Below are 19,446 nucleotides of genomic sequence, written 5' to 3'. Positions count from 1 at the left end.
CCAAATTAGAATACTTTCGAATCCTGCTGTAACCTGATCAACCAGTTTATACTCAACAGGGACGCCACGTGGGACGCCTATGGCGTCAATATAGGTGGGGTCGGAGTTGGATCCAGGTGGATGATGCTCTCTTGTTGCGATGCAAGACATCCTTCAGGTTTGAAGGTAAGCGTATTTCAGTTGTGAGATCCACTGGGGAAACAGAAACCGGAAGCAACAAAGACACCGAAGAATACACACCAGAAGCATTCGAGGGTAATCTATCATACAACTTATCGCTTCCACACCATAACCACATGTCAGCTCGGGATAAGGGGCGTGGCACCGGAAAAGACATATTTACTACACACCAGTCAGACGGAATGCCTCCCAACGATTTTCCAGTCCAGTTTAATTTGAGACAGGTAAAATTTTAGCGGGCTACTGATTTGTCAAAAAAAAATGTCTTATCCTCTTGGGCAAGTGAGAATATTGAATCGTAATGAGAACAATTAAATGTCGGATTGGTGTTTTTTAGGAGGTCCACAATACATTACAACTGCTGGGCCTCCATAACCACATCCACAGACAAACTCTCATGCACCGTCCCTGAGTGGTGGGTAGAAGCCAATAGAACCAGATTAGAAGGATTATCTACAACGTATCCAGCTATTGATTTTGCTAACTGATCAGCCGCATGATTACCTCTAGCTGTAAGAGATGAGGACTTGGAGTGACCAGGAACCTTAACAATCGCCAATTGGGACGGAAGGAGCAAGGCTTCGCGCTGGCGCAACATATCCTTGTGTGCAATGGGTTGACCTTTGGCTGTGGTGTAATCATTGCGTTCCCCTTCAGGGAGGTCAATGATAGCAACCGAAACTGCATACGCCAAATCACTATAAACAGTAACCGGATGACCTGCTACGGTCTCCAAAGCCAAACAGAGAGCCAACACCTCAGCCGCTTGGGCAGACTGATTAGCGGCCAGGATAGAGGATGCACAATGCACAAAGTCATCTCCCTTGCTTTCCACTATGGGAGCCGCCGCATGGACACGTACCGAATGGTCTCTCCAACAACAACCGTCTGTAAACATATTGCGACCGGATGTGAGCGGTTTGGTAGCAAGTTCAGCACGAACGTACCTTTGGTGATTAACCCGCATAGCACATTCGTGGGGTCCTGAATGGATGTTATCTGCCATGTTGATGCCTCTGTGAACGTAATTGATGTTTGGAGCTGTGAGGATACGTAAAAGTCTGGACTGTTGAAGTGATGATAAGGTAAATGATGACGAAGCCACGTACGCCGTTACGACATGATCAGTCAGAACGTATAGAGGATGTCCCATCACTGTATGGGCTGTTTTAAGAAGCATTTTAGCGAGCCCTGCGGCATAACGACTACAATTTGGTTGACAGAGTTCAACACTATCTAGTGCTACACTACAATACATCAATACCCGTCTAGTCGCTGAAACCTTCTGAAACAAAACAGCATTTACTGTAGTCGCCGAGTTGGACACGTCAAGATAGAAAGGTTTGTCAAAATCAGGGTTAGCCAGGGCAGCCGCCGAGGTCAGTTCTTGGACCAGGGATACAAAGGCTTCATCTGTTTTCTTTGTCTAATCAAGTTGTGCTCTAAGGCTCTTAACACCTTTGTCTTTGACCAGAGCACGAAGAATGTGTGTCTTGTCCACATAACATGGTATATAGGTCCTACTGTAGCCTCAGAGGCCTAGAATTGACAACATGTCTTTTACAGGGTCTGGAATGAGACAAAATGGTTTTTCGATGTTCAGGTGACATGGACAGTCCTCTGGCTGACACAATACGACCTAGAAAAGTTACTTCTTTTCGACAACACTGAAGCTTCTTCTTGGACACTTTGAAACCAAGATTAGGAAGTTTGAGTAGGACCATCCTAGTGACCTCCAGACAGATTCCAGAAGTAGTTGCCGCAATGCAAAGGTCATCCACATACTGTAAAACAACAGTACCTTCAGGTAAAGTCAGGTCTTGTAACAGGTTTTTCAGACACTGAATAAAAATACTAGGTGAGTTTTTAAACCCTTGTGGCAGGCACTGATACTGCATGTGGACACCTCTATAGGTGAAAGCAAAGTACTGTCTAGCCCAGGGGTAGGGAACCTATGGCTCGGGAGCCAAATGTGGCTCTTTCGATGGGTGCATCTGGCTCTTTGCTAACCTGTGAGCTAAAATATGGAACCCGCTGGTGACAGAAGTGAGATACTACGCCCAGTGCTGCTTTAGTCTTCATTTTTTGCATTAGACTCTGCTAGAATGCATACTCTCATTGATTAGCAACTGCATAAGAATGTTGTCAAAAGTATTCTTTTTTTCCACTTTAAAAGTGGTGAAATTACTAAAATAAAAGACACCCATTTACATGTATTTTGACTTTTAAATTCGGAGTATGGCTCTCAAGGAATAACATTAGAAAATATGAATTGTTTATGGCTCTCTTCGTCAAAAAGGTCCCCGAGCCCTGGTCTAGCCGAAGGATGTAAAGGTACACAGAAAAAGGCGTTAGCTAAATCAATACAAGTGAACCACTGGTACTGGTTGAACTCCAAATTCATTCAATAATGTGTATTGCGCAGTTGTTTGAAATGAATAATACCCCAATCTAGTAGTTTTTTGCAAACATTTAACTTTACATTCCCTTTGTAGTTTGTCTATCATCTCCTATAAAACTTTTTTAATCAATGTTTTTCAATAGTTACACATAAAATAAAAATCTAGTTACATTTCTACCAATGATCTCGTTCAACATCAAAAAGATAAAAACAATTTACTGTTAATTTCAGACATGAAGTTACTGTATTTTCACACCTGTAGAAAGAAAACAATCTTTTATATATTAATTTGTCAAATTGTTCAAATTAATGTATTCATTTTCCTCTCAGTTTTAAATCTTAGCAAATAACGCTTCTTTTTGTCACCTTTGAATTTGGAAGGCTGATTTTGTCAACAAAAAGACCCAAAAAGTATATTTCACCAAAAAGAGAGCTTTATTGGAACTACCAAAAAGATGACATGTTAAATCGGTTTAAAAACGTGATTCATCTTATAATATGACAAAAGTAGAAGGACATTGTACTACTTATTTATTTTGAGCAAATTCATTATCTTTCACACCATATTTCTACTAATGTTTCTTAGATCCTAGATTCAATATATCAATTATTTTCATTAAAATGTATCATGTTTGAATAACACTCAATATTCTTATTGGATTTGCTAGCAAATTCAATAGACAAAAACTGCAATTTTTTCTTAGGCATGTCTTTAACTGTGAAGACATTTTCCAAATTACTTACATAACATTTTTGATTATTTACTTTGTAATTTCCTCATTTAGGCTCTACTATTTCGGATTGAATTGTGAAGTAAATAAAATCTTCAACGACACTCAATTTTCTTATACAGTAACACCTTGACATACAAGTGTTCCAGCATACGAGACATTTGAGATACGAGAAAAATTCTGAGGAATTTTTTGCCTTGAGATACGAGACAAATTTGAGATATGAGCACAGCAGAGGGTTCCCGATTGTGAGTCGGTGGTAAATTAGAACAATAAAGATGTTTTTCCGTTGTAACATCCTGTTTTTGTTTTTTTTAGGATGGAAACGGATTAATTTGTATTTTGTTCATTTCTATGGGAAGAATTGAATTGAGATAAGAGTAAATTGACATACTAGCTCGATCCCGCAGTAAGCTCGTATCTTAAGGTATTACTGTATTTGAATCGTGTGAATCGATATTACTCATTAAAAAGTGTAAACAAGGTTTTCAGAATGCAAAATACAATTATAAAGCAAAGCAGTGATTGGCCACTGCTTATCACACCACGTTTGCGTCTTTTAAGAAGCTGAGCAGGAAAAGGGTTTCTGACCGCTATGGGTAATTGTGTTTTTAAGATAGTCCTGCCACAGATTGAGCAAAAAAGGGCTTTTCTCCTGGGCAGGTTGTTAAGTCTTCTTTTCAGGTTCCCTTATGTGAAAATGTTGGAACATTAACTGCGCCTGGAAAAGGTTTTTGAATTGTATAGCTTTTTAATTGGGCTGTTGTAGCGAATCTGTGGCCACAGACTGAGCAGGAAAACATTTTTCTTCGGTGTGGGTTAATAAGTGTTCTTTTAACCTTCTCCTTTGGGAAAATGTTTGACCACAAACTGAACATGAAAATGTTTTTTCACCTGTGTGGGTTCTTGTGTGGGTTTTTAAGTTTCCCTTGTGTGTGAATGCTCGGCCACAAACTGAACACGAAAATGGTTTTTCACCTGTGTGGGTTCTTGTGTGGATTGTTAAGCTAAACTTGTGTGTGAATGCTCGACCACAAACTGAACACGAAAATGGCTTTTCACCAGTGTGGGTTCTCATGTGGGTTGTTACGCTTTCCTTGTGTGTGAATGCTTGACCACAAACTGAACACGAAAATGGCTTTTCACCTGTGTGTGTTCTTGTGTGGCTTTTTAAGTGTTGCTTATGAGAAAAGGCTTTATCGCAAATTGAACACGAAAATGGTTTTTCACCAGTGTGGGTTCTTGTGTGCATTTTTAAGCTTTCCTTCTGTGTGAATCTTACACCGCAAACTGAACACGAAAATGGTTTGACACCTGTGTGGGTTCTTGTGTGTATTTGTAAATCTTGCTTTTGAGAAAAGGCTTTACCGCAAACTGAACACGAAAATGGTTTTTCACCAGTGTGGGTTCTTATGTGGGCTTTTAAGCTTTCCTTGTGTGTGAATCTTCGACCACAAACTGAACATGAAAATGGTTTTTCACCTGTGTGGGTTCTTGTGTGCCTTTTTAAGTGTCCCTCCTGTGTGAATGTTTGACCACAAACTGAACACGAAAATGGTTTTTCACCAGTGTGGGTTCTTGTGTGGATTGTTAAGTGTCCCTTGTGTGTGAATGCTCGACCACAAACTGAACATGAAAATGGTTTTTCACCTGTGTGGGTTCTTGTGTGGGTTTTTAAGTGTCCCTCCTGTGTGAATGTTTGACCACAAACTGAACACGAAAATGGTTTTTCACCAGTGTGGTGGGTTCTTGTGTGGATTGTTAAGTGTCCCTTGTGTGTGAATGCTCGACCACAAACTGAACATGAAAATGGTTTTTCACCCGTGTGGGTTCTTGTGTGGGTTTTTAAGGTTCCCTTCTGTGTGAATGCTCGACCACAAACTGAACACGAAAATGGTTTTTCACCAGTGTGGGTTCTTGTGTGGATTGTTAAGTGTCCCTTGTGTGTGAATGCTCGACCACAAACTGAACACGAAAATGGTTTTTCACCAGTGTGGGTTCTTAAGTGGGTTTTTAAGTATCCCTTCTCTGTGAATGTTTGACCACAAACTGAACACGAAAATGGTTTTTCACCAGTGTGGGTTCTTGCATGAACAATTAAGCTAACCTTGTGTATGAATCTTTGATCACAAACTGAACACGAAAATGGTTTTTCACCAGTGTGGGTTCTTGCATGAAGAATTAAGCTAACCTTCTGTGTGAATATTTGATCACAGACTGAACACGAAAATGGTTTTTCACCAGTGTGGGTTCTTGTGTGGGTTTTTAAGTTTCCCTTGTGTGTGAATGCTCGACCACAAACTGAACACGAAAATGGTTTTTCACCTGTGTGGGTTCTTGTGTGGGTTGTTAAGTTTCCCTTGTTTGTGAATGTTTGACCACAAACTGAACACGAAAATGGTTTTTCACCAGTGTGGGTTCTTATGTGTCTTTTTAAACTTCCCTTCTCAATAAATGTTTTACCACAACCTGAGCATGAAAATGTTTTTTTGCCAGTGTGGGTTCTTGTGTGGCCTTCTAAGTTGGTCTTTTGAGAAAAGGCTTTACCGCAAACTGAACACGAAAATGGTTTTTCACCAGTGTGGGTTCTTGTGTGCATTTTAAAATTTACCTTGTGTGTAAATGGTTTACCACAAACTGTACATAAGGGTTTCTTCCCAGTGTGTGTCCTCATACGTCTTTTCAAAGAAGACTTTTTCCCAAAAGTTTTCCCACACTGAAAGCATTTGCAGAGTTTGTCGCCACTGGGATTTTTCTTAACATCTTCAACATCATCATCGTCATAAAGCAAGTCGTTGCCATCTGATAAAGGAGCAATTAAATTTTCTGCTCTCCATCCTTCTGTTGAGCTGCCGCTCAGAAGCTCCGCCCCTCTGTTGACCACGCCCAGATCCTCTTCACTCTTGAAACGCTCACCAGTTGACCATTTGACACATTCCTCGTTTTTGATCGGAGGTTGCTCTTCTCTTTTGCACTGTTGAGGGAACTCTGGCTCCTTCTCTTTAATTTGGGGCCAGGCTGAGGCGTTTGCATGCTCCGCCGCTTCGCTGGCCACGCCCAGATCATCCTTTTTCACAGGCTCACCTGGTGACCAGGTGAAATGATCTTCCTCCTTTTTGATTGGAATTTGCTCATCTCTCATTTTTTGTTGAGGGAACCCTGCAAAAACACGAAGATAAATGATGAAACATTTTCCAATTAAAATGACTGAATTTCTTGTTCACAGAAATGAAACCAAACGGAAGAGTGCGTCAAACATTCATTTCATCACTGTTACGGCTGTCAGCCTGTGTATACATTATGTTGTGGGTTGTATTGTTTTTGTTTTGCAGTTGCCTGGAGGTGTGGCTCCACACCTTTGGCAGAGCCCTGCCCAGGCCAACACAGCTGTGACGACTTCCCACTCATCCTTCCTCCAATCATGGTCCACATCCTGCCCTTACTTAAACCCTCCTATTTTGCAGTTATGACCTTGACTGTCTGGCATGCAGGTCCTAAGGCAGTGGAGTCCTTACTTGCTTTAGAAGACACCCTTGTCTAAAGTTAAGTAAGTTTTGTTTGCCCCAACTTCACCTTATTTGTGAGTACTATATTCATTGTTATATAGGGCATTTATGTTTAGATAAAGTTAATTATTTTGGGCTGCATAGATTTTATATAGGACATTAGATAAGTTTAGACACACCGGGGTATACATATACAGACGCTCCCCTACTTACGAACGCAATTGGTTCCGAGCGATTGTTCATAAGTTGAATTTGTTTGTAAGTTGATTCAGTGCTATATTTTGTATTATAATTTATGTTTAAGGCCTATATAAGTATATTGAAGGTTTATACAAGTGCATTTGTATGTTTAAGGCTTGTATAAGTAACACGCATTGATTTGTACTGAAAAAAACATTTAATAAAATGGAGAGAATATGTACAGTACTGTAGAGAGAGAGAGAGAGATTTATGTATTAGAAACTGGCCGAAAGAAGCGATCTAACGACGATTGCACAGTTTTCTTCTTTTTTTCATCATAAATGAGGCGGTAGCACTGTATGGCATCATTCAATTGATTTGCAAACTTTGTGCAACGTTCAATATTTGGGTCCTGCTGCTCGATCTTTCTGTTTATAAATGGTACTGAATGTGCAACGCTCACCACTTTCTGACGCGCATCAAGCTTCGTTATTATTGCCACTCGTTTCAAATGAAATGGCTTGCCTCTTGCTTGCAACTCCCTCAATAGAAGCCTTTAGCTTTTTACCAACCATATTCAATATTGGATGCATGAGATATTTAATGATACAAATGAAAAAGGTTCTTTGCACACTGGAGATACATTCACGCACTTCCGCATTGCAACGAAGAAGAAGGTAGATGCTGGGTGAGCTGAGCTCTCACAGCGCCAGGCGTCGGTATTAGCGGCGGAAAGAAGTACTACTCCGAAAAAGACGCGAAATACAAAATTGGACTTGCGAACATTTTTGGACTTAAACGCAATTTGCAGACATGTTCGTATGTACCGTTGTTCGTAAGTTGAATGTTCGTAAGTAGGGGAGCGTCTGTATATTGAAGGTTTATATAAGTGCATTTGTATGTTTAAGGCTTGTATAAGTAACACGCATTGATTTGTACTGAAAAAAACATTTAATAAAATGGAGAATATGTACAGTACTGGAGAGAGAGAGAGAGAGAGAGAGAGAGAGATTTATGTATCAGAAACTGGCCGAAAGAAGCGATCTAACGACGATTGCACAGTTTTCTTCCTTTTTTCATCATAAATGATGCGGTAGCACTTTATGGCATCATTCAATTGATTTGCAAACTTTGTGCAACGTTCAATATTTGAGTCCTGCTGCTCGATGTTTCTGTTTATAAATGGTACTGACTGTCGAACGATTCAAGTTGTATGCCCGTGCAACGCTCGCGCGCATGAAGCTTCGTTATTATTGCCACTCGTTTCAAACAAAATGGCTTGCCTCTTCCTTGCACCTCCCTCACTAGAAGCATGTCGCTTTTTCACCAACCATATTGAATAATGGCTGCACGAGATATTTCATGATAAAAATGAAAAAGGTTCTTTGCACACTGGAGATATGTCACGCACTTACGCAACTTACGCACTGCAACGAACTGGGCAGAGAAGGTGGATGCTGGGTGAGTTGAGCTCACAGCGCCAGGCGTCGGTATTAGCGGCGGAAAGAAGCACCTTTTTCATTTTAAGGGTGCCACTTTAGTATATTTTGCTTCCCCTATGTTGTCCCGTAGTCCCGGTTTTCTGTTGACTTGTGTTAATAAATGATCATTTAAGGATAATTGCCTTGTGTATCGGTCTCCTCATTGGCCAGGTTTTTCTGCTGTGGTAGTTGCGACTCCCTGGTACATCTTACCACCAGGGGGAGTCATAACAGTCACCATGCAGTACTTACCACTGTAGTATTTTCGTCAACAGCCAAATGTGTTTAAAACTGTTTTTGGGGTGTATTTTTACAAAGAAAAGGATTAGTGGGGAGTAAAGTATCTTCACAGGCGATGGTAGGCCCTTAAAATTTGCCCGAATCTTTTTTGGAGCATTTTAATTGAAAACATTCTCTTTTATGTTTAAGATTTAAAATCAGTTACAATGCTTCCACCAAAGGGGAGGCATTAAAAAAGCATTATCTTTTATTCAGTAGCTCGGCTATCATTATTTGGGGGATTTTTATTTATAGAAACTCAAATATTCCCTTTTTTGGTTTTTCATAAAGAGAAAAATATTATTTGAATTAAATTATAAAAGCAAAATGGTTTAAATCCCTTGTTTTTACATTTTTGTTATTTTTCTATGATATTTTCTTAAAACAAAACACTCAATACAGTGGTACCTCGTCACCCGACCGTTCGTCATACAATATTCTCGTCTTACGACGGAAATTTCGATCGAATAATTCGCTCGTCATGCGATCAAAATTTCGTGATGCGACCAAGCCAGGTGGCCATGGCACTGTCTTTTTTGCATATCTTTCGTGTATAACAATATTTACGAGCACCGAATGAGTTATTCAGACCAGGAAACGCACAACACGCATGCGCGGGTAAAAGAGGGCTTTCTGGGTAATGAAGTATACTCGTGCACACAACGCCGACAGGCAATGGCACTCTTACTCAGAATAAAACTTTACCCACAATCAATACGTGGGTAAGCTCAGCTGCTGCATTTCCTGTTATTTTTATCTAATACGAGGAGTATTATATCACTTCTCGTTCGCTGCTCATAAGAACATCAGGGGCACTGGCTCGCAACTCCCCGCAATAGCATCCACGGTAGCAACTCTATCATAGGCGCCGTTCGAGGGGATGCGAACACAGATGCTACACGCTAAAAGGGAGCCGCTAGCCAGCGCCCCCGAAGCTCCCATGAGCAGCGGAGCGATCGCTGATAAAAGACTGCTGCTCGTTGGCAAGTGGTCGTGCGTTATCCGATTGTGAGGACATTTGTGTGCATCATTTTCGGAATATTTTGAAGGGAATAGTACAACAGCAAACAGCCCATCGATAGCGAACGTGAGGGTGGAGTGTTTGTTCCGTTTACGAGTGCGTTGTGTGGAAAAAAACCGAAGCCCCCCGCCCCTTTTGTGCCCCTCTCCCCTCGGCGAAATCCGCCCAATTTTAGTTAGATTAAACATTTTATTTCTATTAAACCACTAGTTATGTGTTACTTTGTTCATAGATGGGGAATTAGAAGAAATAAAACTTTTTTTTCCAATCCAATATCCTGTTTTTGGTGTTTTTTCAGAGGGCTGGAACGAATTAATTTTTTTCCCATTCATTTCAATGGGAAACGTCCGCTCGAGTTAAGAGAACCTCGTCATACGATCTCAGTCTCGGAACGGATTACAATCGTATGTCGAGGTACCACTGTATTAGATTTTTTCATCAAAAATGTTTGGGTTTTTTTTCTAGAAAAAATAGTGGGTGTTAGGGTTATTAGTCTTACATTATTATATATTTGCTTGCAATGAAGAATGCTTTGCTTCACTTCGCTTATTAAGTAAAGTATTATAGTACATCTGCCTGCAACCATGTAAATGCTTTGCTCCTTAGTTAGACCAAACAGGAAGGTCGAATCTTCTTGGACAGCTGGAATGTGGAGAAGATCCTTCGGCACAACATGACCTTCATTTGTTTTAAGAGCTAAACCTTCTATCGTAACTAGGGTCCTTGACTATGGACTTCTCACTCCTGTTTTCCCACCCCTCCCTTGAGAGCTGAGATGTCCATTGTAACTAGGGTCTTTGAGCTAATAAACAAGAAAAAGATGCGTATGACGCTAGAACGAATCTTGTCAGAGACCTGTAAGGTTCGATTCTCTCTTGCAAGAAAACCCAGAAGATTGTCTTGTCTCTTTATGTTGGATTTATTCTGGGATGTTTCTCTATGTTTTGTAAGCATTTTTAATAGGTGATAAGGCGTTAAATTAATTCATGCTTTATGTTGGGACCAAGCAAAAGGACACTTTCCCCCACAGCTGCTTTCGAGGCCAGTTAATTGTTATCAGGACTTGACGGCAACAAACCCCGTGTTCCTGCTGATCTGCAAGAAACTCATACCTTGTTTGGACTTGGACTCTGGCAGATGGCGATAATCGCATGATTGTTTAAAAATACGGCTGCTTTGTTTACCTTATAAAGAAAGTACTATGCTTATTCTGCAATTTCTTACAGTTGTTTTGGTTTCCCATCTGCTCGGGTCACATTGTATGCTTACTTCTGCAATTTCTTACAGTTGTTTTCGGCAAAACAGTTGTTGTTTTTTACCTTAAGGGTGTTATTCGGTTAGCTTATGCAATTGTTTTGAATCAGATTACATTAAATGTTTTCAATATGTCGCGACTAAATACAGAGAAGAGTATACTGCACGTCAGAATGCTTGTGAACGAAGCCGCGTTATGAGTGAATTCTCCTTGCAAGTTGTAATCAGTTATGTCAACGATGTCTTCCAGTTTTAATTAAATATTACTAATAATGATTTAATGGTATTAATCATTATTCCATCACTTTATCTGTACGTGCCTATTGATGAACCTATCAGACATTGTAATAAAAAACAATTTACATTTGACTCCATATGCGAATTGCCAGATCTATTTAGTTAAATGCTAATCAAATCAGTTTGGATAAATATTAAAATGGAATAGAACTACAAAATTAACCTAAAGTCAGTTCTGGTAAAGTTCAAAAGAAGAAGAAAAAAATCAAATGAATGTAGCTTTCAAAGCGAATTGAAAATCCTGAAAAGATCAAATGAAATAAAACATTTAATTTAATACTTTTTCATTCACAGCCAAATCCATGGAAGACTAATTTTATCAACACTTGAATCAAAAATGACACTTGAGGGATTCCCGTCGTTTTTGTCAATGGATAGATTCGACAAATGTCCGCCACATTTGTCTTTTGAATCTATCCTTTTAAAAAAAATACTTAGCAACAAACGATTTTTGACCAATGTGGGATATTTTGGGTATTTTTATGCTATTTTTATGATGGAATCTTGGACCACAAATTAAGCAAAAAATAGCTTTTCACCAGTGCAGGCTTTTAAGTTTTTTTTCAGGTTCCTTCTGTGAAAATGTTTGAACATTAACGGCACATGAAAAAAGGAGTTCTCACATGTGTGGGTTCTCGTGTGGCCTTTTAAGTTGTGCTTTCGAGAGAGAGAGAGCTTGACCAAAAATTGAACCAATGTAGGTCCTTATGTGCCTTTTCAATTTGGTTTTGGTAGCGAATCTGTGGCTACAAATTGAGCAGTGTGGTGTGTTGTCTTAAGTTTTCCTCATATGAAAATGTTCCACCATAAACTGAATATAAGCAACTGTGTTTGGTTCTTGTATGACTTTTTAAAAACATGCTTTAGAGCACATGTGTCAAAGAGGCGGCCCAGGGGCTAAATCTGGCCCGCCGCATCATTTTGTGTGGCCCGGGAAAGTCAATCATGAGTGCCGACTTTCTGTTTTAGGATCAAATTCAAATGAAGAGTATAGATGTATATTAAATTTCCTGATTTTGCCCCTTTAAATCAATAATTGTAATTTTTTAATCCATTTTTTTCTGTGTTTTTAGTTCCAAAATCATTTTGTAAAATCTATAAATATATTTTAAAAAAAGCTAAACTAAACATTGTTTTAGATCTATAAAAACGGAATATTCAGGGCTTTTAATCAAGTTCTTTAAATCCATTTATTAAAAAAAAAATCTTAATATTATATCTAAAATGGTCCTGCCCACGTGAAATTAAGTTGACGTTAAAGCGGCCCGCTTTTGATTTGATATGATTCATTTCAAAACAAAAGACTGGTGGTTGAGTCAGCCTCAATAATACTTAAGGAAAAAAAAAATGAAAAAAAAAATATTAAAGTGATGGAGGCGACTTATGCAATCGATACGGATTCGATTGCCACACCTAAGTCGAACAAGGCGAGTAATTTTTAAGAATGGATGATACACAATTCACTCGTGTTACCGAATTAATTCGGTAAACAGTGCAGTTGAATCAAATGCGGAAGCAGTAGCGACGGTGTGAGTTACGAGGCATTTCCATCGGAAATGTGGTACTTTTCCGAAATGGTTAATTCCAAAAAATTTAGGTGACAATTTTTGCCGATTTCCAGAGTTCAGAGAGGTTGTCCAGAGTCCCGGAGTCTGTGTTGCTTTCATGTTTTAAGAAATACTATTTATTGCATTTTAATTGGTGGTTTAAAATAAACTTTGTAAAATATTAGTGATTAAACTAGTTTAAAAAGGAATTGACAGTACATAATATCACATATCAGGAATATTTTTTTTAAACAACCCCATGAAGAGACAGCTTTGGCGTCCGCCAAACGTGTCAGGCCGGTGGCCACTAACTACCCTGCACAAGCTAGCTCTCGTTCTCCTTTAGCATGCCAACCTTGATTCCGGCATCATACAGTCGGAGCTTTCTGTCATTTTACCATTTAATTCATCACACAAATGCATATCAATGAAAGGAAATAGCACATCGCTTAAGCCAGGGGTGTCAGACTCGGGGTTGGTTCGCGGGCCACTTTAACTTGATTTCACGAGAGGCGGACCATTTTTGATATAATATTTAGATTTTTTTTATAAATGGATTAAAAGAATTGGATTAAAATCCCTGAATATTCAGTTTTTATAGATCTAAAACAATGTTTATTTTAGCTTTTTTTAAAATATATTTTTAGATTTTACAAAATGATTTTGGAATTAAAAACAGAAAAAAATGGATTAAAAAATGACAATGATTGATTTAAAATGGGGAAAATCAGGAAAATTTAACATACATCTATAGTCTTCTTTTTAATTTGATCCTAAAACAGAAAGTCGGCACTCATCATTTACTTTCCCGGGCCACACAAAATGATGCGGTGGGCCAGATTTGGCCCCCGGGCCGCCACTTTGACACACGTGGCTTAAGCCATGGATGCTCCAACTTTTTAGCTCCAGGATATACTTTTCAAGCAGGTGATCTAGCTTTTTCGTCAGGGCACTGAAAAGGCAGTAACTGTGCTTGGACGCACGATGCCGCTGTTTGACCGCACAATTCCCATATGTCTAAGCCTTTTGTATGGGGCATTTGTAATGACGTAGGTCGTACATATATTTTTAAATAATATGATTGAAATTGTCCAACCCTAGGCTCCTCTCTATGTTAGTGACTTGATACTCACGGATTCGCAAGTGTGATGAGGCATCGTAGCTAGCCGATGGTGGAGCCATGAGCTTGTCTGCTTGGGATTCTTCTGTTGAGCTGCTGCCACTCAAAGGCTCCGCCCCTCCGCTGGCCTCACTTGGACCATCTTGACCACTCAAGGGCTCAACAGCCCACAGAGGGACATCCATCCCCTCCTCTTTAACATATGGAGGGTCTTCCTCCATCTTTATGAGGGGCTGCTGCTGCTCCTCCATGTGGAGTTTCCCAACTGAAATGAAATGCTCCATTTGTTCCTCTTTAATGCATTCAAATTGTTCATTCTCTTCATCTTTCACGGGAGCCAAATCTTGGTGCTCAGTTCGATGCACTTGACTAACATCTGAAACACAGGGATCAAATCTTAATTTCTTTATTTGAAGTCTTGTATCCACAAAATGATTCACCAAAAAAACACTAGTCCCAAGCCTAACATACGCTAGCAGCCGGCATAAAATACGCTAGCGGCTAGCATGACATAAGTACGCTAGCGGCTAACATAACATATGCTAGCCTAGTGTCATGTTAGCGCCTTATCAGACGAGGCGTGTCCAATGTATTGACAAAAAACTGAAAATATAACCGCAAATGAGACTGAACCCTATCACACAGTGCGTTTTATAGGTGTGAAAATACAGTATATCTCCAAGAGCATTTTGTAATCATTCCAGTGTACCACACTGTAATGCAGTATGCTAGGATGCTCTCCACAGTGGCTCTATAGAAGGTTACCAGAAGTTTAGTGTCCAAGCTGTTCCTCGTGAGTACACTCAAGCTTCAAACCCTAATTGGCTTGAAACATAGTAACATCCATAACAAGATGACAATCATTTTGGACTTTGCTTGCTCTAATTCAAGGGTGTCAGACTCGGGTTGGTTCGCGGGCCGCTTTAACGTCAACTTGGTTTCACATTTTAGATATAATATTTAGATTGTTTTTTATAAATGGATTAAAAGAACTGGATTAAAAGCTTGATTATTCCGTTTTTTATAGATCTAAAACAATGTTTACTTTAGCTTTTTTTAAATATATCTTTGGATTTTACAAAATGATTTTGGAACTAAAAACACAGAAAAAATGGATTAAAAAATGACAATTATTGATTTACAAGGGGGAAAATCAGGAAATGTAATATACTTCTATACTCTTCATTTTAATTTGATCCTAAAACAGAAAGTCGGCACTCATGATTGACTTTCCCAGGCCACACAAAATGATGCGGCGGGCCAGATTTAGCCCCTGGGCCGCCACTTTGACACGCTGTAGAGCAGGGGTAGGGAACCTACCGCTCGGAAGCCATATGTGGCTCTTTCCATGGGTGCATATGGCTCTCCACTAACCTGTGAGGTCAAATATGGAAATCACTAGTGAGAGAGCCGAGTCCCGAACGCACCAATAGGAGCGTCATGTTGACACTGTGGCGTTGAGACGAGCTCTAGCACCACTTTAATCATAATTTAGTTTTTATGACTCTTCTGCATGCATCATCTCATTGATACTGATTAATTAGCAACAGCATAAAAATGTTGTCAAAAGAATTCAGACTTTTTGTGATTAAAAAGTGGTGAAATGACACACCAAAAAACGCACATTTTCATATATTTTGACTTTTAAATTCTCAGAATGGCGCTTTAGAAATAACATTAGAAAATGAAAACTGTTTCTGGCTCTCTCTTTCCAAAAGGTTCCCGACCCCTGCTGTAGAGCATTAGACTACCGTGAAGAATGAGTAATCCAATGGAAGTTGTAGCATATCCCACACATATTTGGGAAAAAACAGTAAAGGTCAGAACTTGTGGGAAGCACACAAGTGTAATCAGTCAAGACCGCTTTTCAAACAATGCTCTCAGGTTGCAGTCTATCTGGATAAAAGTACTCTTACACACAAAGGAGACAGTCAGCACTGATTTATAAGCCACCGGAGACGGTCAGGGATCTTTTTGATTCATCTTATCAAGGGTAGCACCTGGCCTTCGAGTAACAAGGACAGAGGACTTGGAGGCATAACAGCAAGTGAAGAGACAAATGGGTCCAACCAACCCTTGCTGTCCTGAAACAGTCTCGCCTGAAGGATGCTGTAAAGACGAGCGGGGTCTACATCGCTCCATTGCCCAGTAAATGGACTGCATTTTTATGTCATAGTTTTTCCTCCCTTTTGAGTGTTGAAAAGCACCAAGCTAACAAGCCAATTTATAGCCATAAAAAACACCTTGTCATTTCTGCTATTTAGCCTCATCACGTTAAGGAAATAGTCAGAGAATAGACATCATGTTTGCAATGTCAAAGATCTGCGACCAAAAAAACAACAACTAATTTTTGGATTAAAGAAGTGCAATTATTGATTTAAAAAGGGGAAAAACAGGAAATATTCCCTATACATCCTTAAACTTCATTTTAATTTGATCCTAAAACAGAAAGACGGCACTCATGATTGACTTTCCCGGGCCACACAAAATGATGCGGCGGGTCAGATTTGGCCCCCGGGCCGCCACTTTGACACCTGTGCTCTAATTGAAAGACAACAAAAACAACATTGGCTTTTTCCACCTATCTCACATTTCAACGCTAAACCAGCTTTCAAATGACATGTTATGCATTGATTTAATAAGTGTTTATTATCATTTCCAAAGGGTTTTGAAATGAGTGTGGGTGGCTTGGCGTTTTCATCTTCCCAATTTGCGCCAATATTCCACAAAGTGGGCAAGTGCCACAGCTTTGTTGCAACACTGCACTGGAACGGACATGTAGCGGCAATGGAGCACATTTACTTGATTTCCCATTATCTAGTAGGGTTACGAAAATGCCTATCTTCATACAGAGTGCGGAGGAATATTGTGTGTCGGACTCTTTCGAGCATTTTCAAGGACTGTATGCAAAATTCTAACATTTTAACCAAAAAAAGGCGGGAACGCGCCCAATCTGGCAACCCTCGCTGCACTGGGGGAAAAACCCCGTGGATCAAGTGAAGGTACCCAGGGTCTGTTTACACGTCAAAAACATATCCAAAGCAGTACTATACCGAAATAAATCCGGACTGCGTCACTCACAGTATATGTTATACAAATAAATAATCACCAAAAGTCAACTAACCTTCTAGTCTGTGAAGAACAGCTTTGCCATGCATGATTTTGCCAAGAGTCAAATGAAGGCGACGCGAAGGCTCCATTTTGACGTTTTAAAGTCCCTCCTGGACGTTTTCCACAGTTGGTGTAGTTGTCGCCATTTCCTTCGACAGCCGCCCACAACGAGTTGCGAGATGACACGAAAATCGACGGACTGCCCAGTCTTTCTTATACATGCATTGCATGATGGGTAAGGCAACGCCCCGCCCCTTCGCGTCATAAAATCCAAAAGTTAAAAAAAGGGAAACGAACATATGAAGCTTTCTACATAAAACCGCCTCTTCAGAATAATATAAATTAAAACATTCATGAATTAAGCAGTGGGTTTGTCATCAATAAGTGTTAGTTGATTAATCATTTGACATATTACATGTTGCTTTATCACTACTTCAATTAACAAAGTCAAATGTTTGAGGATGTAAACCAGGGGTGTCAAACTCGGTTTTTTTTGTCACGGGCTACGAAGTAGTTTCTCTTTCATCCGGAGGGCCGTTATGTCTTCCATCATGGCTGCCAAAATTAATCGATTAATGAATTGACATATTTTCCGATCATGGAGAGATAATTTTTGGACATTAAAATAAGTTCAAATCTTCTATTTGAGCAAATATTCTCTTGTAATGGATTTTAAAAATGTATTTAAAATTTTTTTTATCAGAAAATTCAACCTCAGCCTCCTGTGTGTGGTTCCAGTTTTATCTAGGTCTACATTGTCTTTTCCTGTGTCTGTGCTTGCTACTGCTACAAACTTAATCTAATCTAATCTGATCTAAAAGAGGGCAAATATTAGATGTATCATGTTTTAACCTTTTGTTTTTTATTAAAAAGTAAAAAGAGTAAATATTGCATTTTTAAAAATCTGTTCATTTACAGTGAAAATTAAAAACAGTTTAGATATCATATTTAGATTTTTTTTCAATTGAATTAAAGGAACTGGACCAAAAGCCCTAAATTTAGTTTGTTATAGATCTAAAACAGATTTAAAAAAATGCTTTTTCAACTAAAAACAACACAACCAAAAAAACAACAACTAATTTTTGGATTAAAGAAGTGCAATTATTGATTTAAAAAGGGGAAAAACAGGAAATATTCCCTATACATCCTTAAACTTCATTTGAATTTGATCATAAAACAGAAATTCTGCACTCATGATTTACTTTCTCGGGCCGCACAAAATGATGCGGCGGACCAGATTTGGCCCCTGGGCCGCCACTTTGACACCTGTGATGTAAACAGTATGTATAAATCCAAGCATTGAAATTGTGAAATACCATTGCACCATATCAATTACAATTACATATTTAATTTTGACAGAGAGAGAGAAAGCTCTGGTAGCACAGAACATCAAAAATTGGATTGAAATTACTTTAAGCTTCAGATAAGTATTAAATTCATATTTACCATTGCCAAAGAGATGAAGCTCTAAAAATTTATTGAACTCTTGTTGTTCCTCTCCACAGAAAACTTTAGGAAAAGGCGAAAGATTAGAGCGATTTGAAGAGAAACAGGTGTGTAATAGTAAGAAATTGATAGGACGAGCAATGTCTAAATCCGCAATAGTAGTTTAACACACAAGCTAAAGCACTAAAAACTAGTGCGTGGTTCCAGTCCATTGAGCAGCCAATCACGCTGCAGCACCTGTATTAGGCAGCCAGGGGATTGGCGCAGGGTTGTGATATATAATATGATCCAGGGCACCTGTGTCAAAGTGGCGGCCCGGGGGCCAGATCTGGCCCGCCGCATCATTTTGTGTGGCCCGGGAAAGTAAATCATGAGCGGCGACTTTCTGTTTTAGGATCAAATTAAAATGAAGAGTATAGATGTATATGAAAATTCCTGATTTTCCCCCTTTTAAATCAATACTTGTAACTTTTTAATCCTTTTTTTCTGTGTTTTTTGTTCAAAAAACGGTTCCAGACTCTGGGTTAAAAATTCTCTTTAGATTTTTTGTCCGAACATTGTCACCTACCGGAAATGTATCTTTATGAAAATATCTGGAAAAACTAAAATCTGGTGCTGTGGTTTTTGCTTGTTTAAGCAAGCTGGCTGTTCAAATACTTATATTGAACTCACTGAATATGGTTATAAGGACACAATAGGAAGCTTTTTGTATTGAAAGAAACTTTCATCATGGCCAATAGTGGATTTTATGGATACTGTCCTGTCTAACTTAAAAATGTGTTATTTCTCTTTGAAGCAAACTTTTGATAAATTATAAAGACACAAATGTCCCACCCAAAATATGGCCCAAACACAAAGCATTACCTCAATCAAAAAATCATTTTTAAACAGT

General features: G+C 39.1%; 1 protein-coding gene and 1 non-coding gene across 4 annotated transcripts in view; both read right to left on the bottom strand.

Moving 5' to 3' along the window:
- Nucleotides 1-3,149: 3,149 nt before the first annotated feature.
- LOC144085639 (uncharacterized) overlaps nt 3,150-19,446 on the bottom strand; it is a 34,770-nt gene continuing 18,473 nt past the window's right edge. The window contains exons 1-3 of one of the 3 annotated variants that reach the window (XM_077615129.1): nt 17,122-17,281; nt 14,011-14,373; nt 3,150-6,471 (exon numbers count right to left, since the gene is read on the bottom strand). In XM_077615129.1, the coding sequence (XP_077471255.1) occupies nt 4,064-6,471; nt 14,011-14,373; nt 17,122-17,197 (2,847 nt within the window). In that variant the 5' untranslated portion in view covers nt 17,198-17,281 and the 3' untranslated portion in view covers nt 3,150-4,063. Of the gene's footprint in view, nt 6,472-10,707; nt 10,875-14,010; nt 14,374-17,121; nt 17,282-19,446 lie in introns of those variants that run through there. The other 2 variants (XM_077615146.1, XM_077615120.1) reach the window with 2 other exon arrangements.
- On the bottom strand, nt 18,556-18,665 carry LOC144087367 (U5 spliceosomal RNA). Its single transcript, XR_013304714.1, has one exon. It is a non-coding gene; the product is annotated as a U5 spliceosomal RNA (small nuclear RNA).

The sequence above is a fragment of the Stigmatopora argus genome, chromosome 1 (assembly GCF_051989625.1).
Source record: "Stigmatopora argus isolate UIUO_Sarg chromosome 1, RoL_Sarg_1.0, whole genome shotgun sequence".
NCBI lineage: Eukaryota > Metazoa > Chordata > Actinopteri > Syngnathiformes > Syngnathidae > Stigmatopora > Stigmatopora argus.
The sequence above is the reverse complement of the archived record's forward strand: the minus strand, read 5'-3'. Positions and strand labels throughout refer to the sequence as shown.